We start from the raw sequence: 5,850 nt of genomic DNA on the forward strand, positions 1-5,850 counted from the left end.
TGCAGCAGCTGCTCCCAGCCGGCAGCAACTTTTCTTCCGCTGAGGTAAAAGACGAGGGCAAACATGGCGAAGACCGAAGAAATAAGTCCAGCCATTCCTAGTCCAGAAAAGAGGCCCCCGCGAGCAGCAGCAGCTTCTGCTGCTGCTATGTGCTGCTCGTAGCGGGCCCTGGAGGCCCCCTCCTGGCCGAAGGCAGCAACGGTGCGGGGGGCCCCCAGGGTCTCTGCAGCAACGGCACCCGCAGCTTCGAGAGCAGCAGCAGCAGCAGCAGCAGCGCGGCGCAGGGCCCCCGCGAGAAGCGCCCCGAAAGCCACAGCTGGCAGCAAACCTGCTGCAGCACACAGAGTCACTTGCCAAGATGTTGCAAGTGCAACAGCAAGAGACCCCACAACCAGCAGCAAGTTGTACGGGATCGCCACAAACTTCATGCCGATCCCCTCGCGCAAGTCTGCCAAACTGCTGTCGAGTTTTGCTGCCAAAGAGCCCGCGTCTTGGCGGTCGAACCAGCTGAGTTGCTGCTGCAGCACAGCAGCAACGTAGCTGCTGCGCTGCCGCGCCACCAGCCGGTCTGCTGCTGCTTCGAAGCAGAAGCAAGACACGCCCTGCAGCACCAAGTTCAGCGCCCCCGCTGCTGCCATTTGCTTCACGGGGCCCCCCACGTCCACCCCGCTGCTCAGGTTGTCTATTGTGGCTCCCATGGACTTGAAAAAGTACGGCAGCAGCAGCCCCGAGAGGGCCCCCAGGAGGGCCCCCCCCCCCAGCAGCACCGCCTCCACCTTCTTCGCCGCCATAAACGGGGCCAGCAGGCCCCACAGCGCGGGCCCCCGCGGGGGGCCCCCCTCCCCGGGGGCCCCCCACCAGCGGCCCCTCAGCCCCTTCCAGGGGGCCCCCCACCGGCGGCCCCTCAGCCCCTTCCGGGGGGCCCCCGGGGGGCCCCCGGGGGCCCCCGAGGCGCTAGGCGACGGCGGAGGCGGCGGCGACGCGGAGCCCATCGGGATTCAACCCCAGCAGTGACGCAAAAAGACAAAAATAACCTTTTTAAATATTTAAAATGAACTTTAAAGGAGAAAGAAAGGGCCCCGGGGCTGCTCGAGTGCCGGAAAGGGCCCAGAGCCGAGACAGAGGCGCACACACAACAGCGGCGAGACCACGCCGCCCGCAGGTCCCGCGCCGCCGGTAAAAAACAAAAAAATTCAATTAAAACTATTTTAAAAGGTTTATCCATTTAAAATTTACATCTAATTCCAGACTGAGCCCCCGGAACGCCCCCCGCGAAGACCCACACGCCGTGAGCGACAGGGATGTTCAGACACCCCGGCGCTCCCGAGCCCCCTATCGCTGTCCAGGTTGCTGGCCGCCTCCCTAACCTTCCCAATAGCTCTTTAAATTTCTTTTTCTCTTTTTAACTCATTTAAATTTAAAAAATTAACTTTAAAAACCCAAAAACTGGCAAGAAGAACGAAAATCCGCAGCAGCGGCCTGCAGCCGACGAGGACCACCGGCTGCTCGCTGCCTGACTCCACGTTCTCTCTCCGACTCAGTGTTTTGATTGAAATAGTAAAAATTAATAAATTAATAAATTTATTTATTTGTGTATTTACTTATTTATTAATCAATTAATTAGTTATTTACGCACTTTGCTGAAGTTTTGGCCTGCAGGCCTCTCGCCGTGCACGCCGCCGACGACCCCAGCCTCGGGAGTCTCGGGAGACCCCAAAGGCAGCAAAATAATTCTAGTGCAGCAGCAGCAAAATAAAAAATGAATTTAAATATTAATTCATATCCAGGGTTTAGGTTTTAGGGTTTATGGAGAGGCTGCAGGAATGCGTGGACTGCAGACCCGCCTGCGGGTTTGTCTAGGGTTTACGGGCTAGGGTTTCCGTGGGGGTAGGGTTTAGGGTTTATTACTTCGTGAAAACACCAGTCTTATTTATATTCTTTTTGCTGCTCTTCAAATGCCATTTGCTGCTGTTATAATGCCTTTTTGTGGGCCTCCAAGAAAAAAGAAAAATTCATTTTTTAATTTTTAATTCTAATGAGAGCTGCGGTGTACATACAGCCCGTTGGGCGTTAGTGACTGCGCGCTGCGCACCAAAAACTTCGGATATCTCTGCAGGATATCTCTGCAGGCTGCACTTTCCAGCCTTTACTGCAGCAGCAGCAGCAGCAGCAGCTGCCACTGCTGCTGCGCTGAGGGTGTCCCCGGAAAAGCAAGCTGAGGAGTTCTCCCCAAAAGAGGTCCAGCAGCAGCAGCAGCAGCAGCTAAATGGGCCCAAAAGGCTGCGCGTCCCGCTGCCGATATATTAGATTTAGGGCCTTTGAGCCTGGCCCCAGCTGCTGCGGGCAGCAGCAAGCAGCAAAATAATAATATTGATTAGAGGTCTAGCATCTTCATCGGTGCTAGTATTGATGCTAGGGCAGCAGCAGCACGAGCAGCAGCAGCAGCAGCGAGAGCAGCAGCAGGATTTTCCTTTTCTGTATATAAGCTCGACCAATGAGAGAGCGCCACATGCCCTGCGGGGCCTGGGGACTGCGATAAATCTAGACGAAGTGCAGCAGCAGCAGCAGCAGCAGCAGCAGCAGCAGCAGCAGCAGCAGGAGCAGCGGCAAAAAAGACAAAAGAACTGGACTTTTGAGACTGTGTTGAAACAGCGATAAATGAGATTGTTGGGCGCAGCGGGAGGCGGGGTGTAGCAGGGGCCCAAGCTCGCTGCAGCTTCTAGTTTTGCTGCAGCTGCCGGTTTGCTGCAGCATAAGCTGCTGCTGCTGCAGCTGCAGCAGCAGCAAAGCAGCTGCTGCACCTGCTGCAGCTGCAAGCAGTTAGCTGCATCCGTAGGCCCGACGCAGCTCCCGCTGCCTCCGAATGTGTTCCAGCCGCAGCCGCGTTAGCTGTCCCTCGCTCTCCCCACAAAACTGCAGCACAGCAGCAGCAGCAGCAGCAGCAGCAGTAGTAGTAGTAGTAGTAGCAGCAACAGCAGTGGCACCCACAAAACTGCAGCACAGCAGCAGCAGCAGCAGCAGCAGCAGTAGTAGTAGTAGTAGCAGCAACAGCAGTGGCAACAGCAGCACAGCTCAGTTCCACGCTCGTTGAGCTTTTCGAGCTTGTGCAGTTGTTGCTAAAGTTGCTGCTCTGGGCCCGCTGCTAGTGCTGCTGCTGCTATGCTGCTACTGCTGCTGCTGCTGCTGCTGCTGCTGCTGGCCACTGGCTTACAAGCAAACGGATTTGCAGGCCCATGATTTTTAGCGTGTCGCGGAGGTCTGCAAAGGCAGGGCATTCCGCAGTTGAACCCAAACCCTAAACCCTAAACCCTAAACCCTAAACCCCTGCTGCCCAAACCCTAAGCTCTAACTACCAAAGGCGAAAGACGCGGCTTGCTGCTGCTGAGAAACAGCAAGTTACCTGCCGTGGTGTTTTGCCTGCGGAGGCAGCAGCACACAAACGCACTTTTACCCATAAACAGCAGCAGCAGCAAAAGCAGCAGCAGCAGCAGCAACAGCAGCAAAGGTAGCCGCAGGACACAGTGCAGCAAATCGGGCAGCAGTAGAAATTGAAGCAGCCGCCTGCCAAAAGCAGCAAGGAGCTGCCAAAAGGTGCAGCAGCAGCAGCAACAGCGACACACGTCAACGCCGCAGCGAACGCCGCTGCAACAGCAGCAGCAGCCGCAGCAACCGCAACAGCAGCAGCAATCCCATCAACTGCAACAACAGCAGCAACCCTAGCAACCGCACCAGCAGCAACAGCCGCAGCAACCGCAGCAGCAACAGCAACAGCAGCAACCCCAGCAACAGCAACAGCACCAGCAGCAGCAGCAGCAACAGCAGCAGCAACAGCAGCAGCAGCAGCAACAGCAACAGCAGCAGCAGCAGCAGCAGCAGCAGACCAATCATGCGCGGAAAAGGCATAAGACAAGTTGAGGAAGGAGCCCCAGCGGGGGTCGGCGTCGAGTTTTCTTTTGGCTTCGGTGTACATACACCCCGCAGCAATGCCCCCCAAATGGCCCGCCCAGGAAACCGAGCGCAGCAGCAGCGCCACTTTTCCTTTTCCGAACTTCGAAATTAAATAAAATAAAACATTTAAAGACAAGTTCAGCTGCGACAGCTGCAACGCAGTCAGCATCAGACCTGCAAACCAGCAGCAGCAGCAGCAGCAGCAGCAGCAGCAGCAGCAGCGGCGGCGGCGGGAAAGGGTTTTGTCAGCAGCGGCAAAAGTGGCAGCAAAGGCGTTGCTAGCAGCAGTAGTGGCATCTCCGGCAGCAGCAGGGGCACACGAGACACCCGCAGCAAAAGCAGCAGCAGCAGCAAACGAAAGAACGCCAGCAAGAGCAACAGCAGCACCTCGGATAAACGTTGCAGCAGCAGCAGCAGCAGCAATTGAGACAAGCGTTGCTGCAGCAGCAGCAAAGGAGGCAGCAGCAGCAGGACCACGACAAAGACAGCAACAGCAGCAGCAGAAGCACCACGACGAAGGCGACAGCAACAGCAGCAGCAGCAGCAGCAGCAGCAGCAGCAGCAGCAGCAAGGTACCCGGGAGAGGCAGTATTGTCATGAAGGTGTCTCTGCTGCGGCAAACCCCTTCAACCCAAAGGAGGCAGCAGGCGAAGCTGGAGGCCCCCAAGACTGGCACTGTGCTGCAGCAAATGTGAGCAGCAACTCCCAGCAGCGAGGACAGCAGCAGCAAACCCCACACGTCCTGGCCCCGCAGCACGGGCTCCAGCTGCTGCAGCAGCAGCTGCAGCAGGAAGCAGTTCATCAGGAAGTGCGGCAGGCCCGCGTGGCTCAAACCTGCGCAGCAGCAGCAGCAGCAGCGGGTGAAGCATTCAAATTAGCAGCAGTGGAAGCAGCAACAGCAGCTGCAGCAGCGGCACGGACACCAACAGCGTGAGGGCAGCACAGCAAATGAAAAGGCACTGTGCAAAGAGGCACCAAGTGAGTGGCTGCTTCTGCTGCTGCTGCTGCTGCTGCAGCTTCTGCTGCAGTTGCTGCTTCTGCAGCAGTTGCTGCTGCTGCTGCTGCACTTGCTGCTGCTGCTGCTGCTGCTAACTTACTGGCCGTGAAGATTGTGTGCAGCCTGCCAGCCCTGAGGGCCTCGCGGGAGGCGGTGAAGTGCCGCAGCAGCAGCTGCAGCAGCTTGCTGCCCCAGGTGCTGCTGTTTGCTGCAGCAGCAGCAACACGCCAAGAGAGGAATACTGCTCCGGCCGTGTACAGCAGCAGGCGGGAAGCAGCAGCAGAGCTGCCCCAGAAGCTCCGCTGCTGCTGCTGCTGCTGCTGCTGCTGCTGCTGCGCTCGCACAGGCAGCCACTGCCGCGGCTGAAAGAAAAAGTCAAAAAGTGGGGGCCCCCAATCAGGGGCCCACTGGGGGCCCCCGGGGCCCCACAAGACCCATGGGTCAGCTAGGGGCCCCTCGAGTTCCATGCTGCTGCTGCTGCTGCTGCTGCTGCTGCCGAAGGGCCAGCTGGGCCAGAGCCAGCCGAAGCCGTTGAAGCGCGAGGCAGCTGCTGCTGCTGCAGCAGCTGCTGCTGCTTCTGCTGCTGCTGCTTCTTCTCTGCGGTGTCTCTCCAGCAGCCACAAAAGAGCAACAGTGACACCGCCAGCCAAAAGGAGGTGCAGCAGGGGGGGGCCCCCCCCCATGTCTTTGGCTTCCCCGCTGCTAAACACCTGCTGCTGCTGCTGCTGCTGCTGCTGAGGGCGCCGCAGCTGCTGCTGCTGCTGCATCGACGAGGGAAACCGCGGCCTCAGCGCAGCATGCCAGTGGCTTGCCACCGACAGCAAACGGCAGCAGCTGCTGCAGCTGCTGCTGCATGCATTTAGAGGGAACACCCCCAGGGGGCCCCCGGGACCCCGGGGGCCCCC

At 58.3% G+C, this 5,850-nt stretch overlaps 3 protein-coding genes across 3 annotated transcripts in view; 1 reads left to right on the forward strand and 2 right to left on the reverse strand.

Annotated features, from left to right (window-relative positions):
• ETH_00016795 (uncharacterized protein) overlaps positions 1 to 992 on the reverse strand; it is a gene marked incomplete at both ends in the record, with an annotated part of 1,210 nt that extends 218 nt beyond the window's left edge. Inside the window, one exon of the mRNA XM_013373544.1 lies at positions 64 to 992. Coding sequence (XP_013228998.1) covers positions 64 to 992 — 929 coding nt within the window. The remainder of the gene's footprint in view (positions 1 to 63) is intronic.
• Positions 993 to 3,233: 2,241 nt separating this feature from the next.
• On the forward strand, positions 3,234 to 4,643 carry ETH_00016800 (uncharacterized protein; the record flags this gene model as incomplete). Its single annotated transcript, XM_013373545.1, has 3 exons — positions 3,234 to 3,256; positions 3,523 to 3,962; positions 4,081 to 4,643. 3 exons carry the CDS (start codon positions 3,234 to 3,236, stop codon positions 4,641 to 4,643), a joined length of 1,026 nt encoding a protein of 341 aa, XP_013228999.1.
• Positions 4,644 to 4,776: 133 nt separating this feature from the next.
• Positions 4,777 to 5,712, reverse strand: ETH_00016805 (uncharacterized protein; the record flags this gene model as incomplete). The annotated part of the gene is made up of 1 exon (XM_013373546.1): positions 4,777 to 5,712. One exon carries the CDS (start codon positions 5,710 to 5,712, stop codon positions 4,777 to 4,779), a length of 936 nt encoding a protein of 311 aa, XP_013229000.1.
• Positions 5,713 to 5,850: the final 138 nt, after the last annotated feature.

Source organism: Eimeria tenella, genomic scaffold, assembly GCF_000499545.2.
Source record: "Eimeria tenella Houghton genomic scaffold, Eth_scaff151, whole genome shotgun sequence".
In the NCBI taxonomy this organism is placed as follows: domain Eukaryota; phylum Apicomplexa; class Conoidasida; order Eucoccidiorida; family Eimeriidae; genus Eimeria; species Eimeria tenella.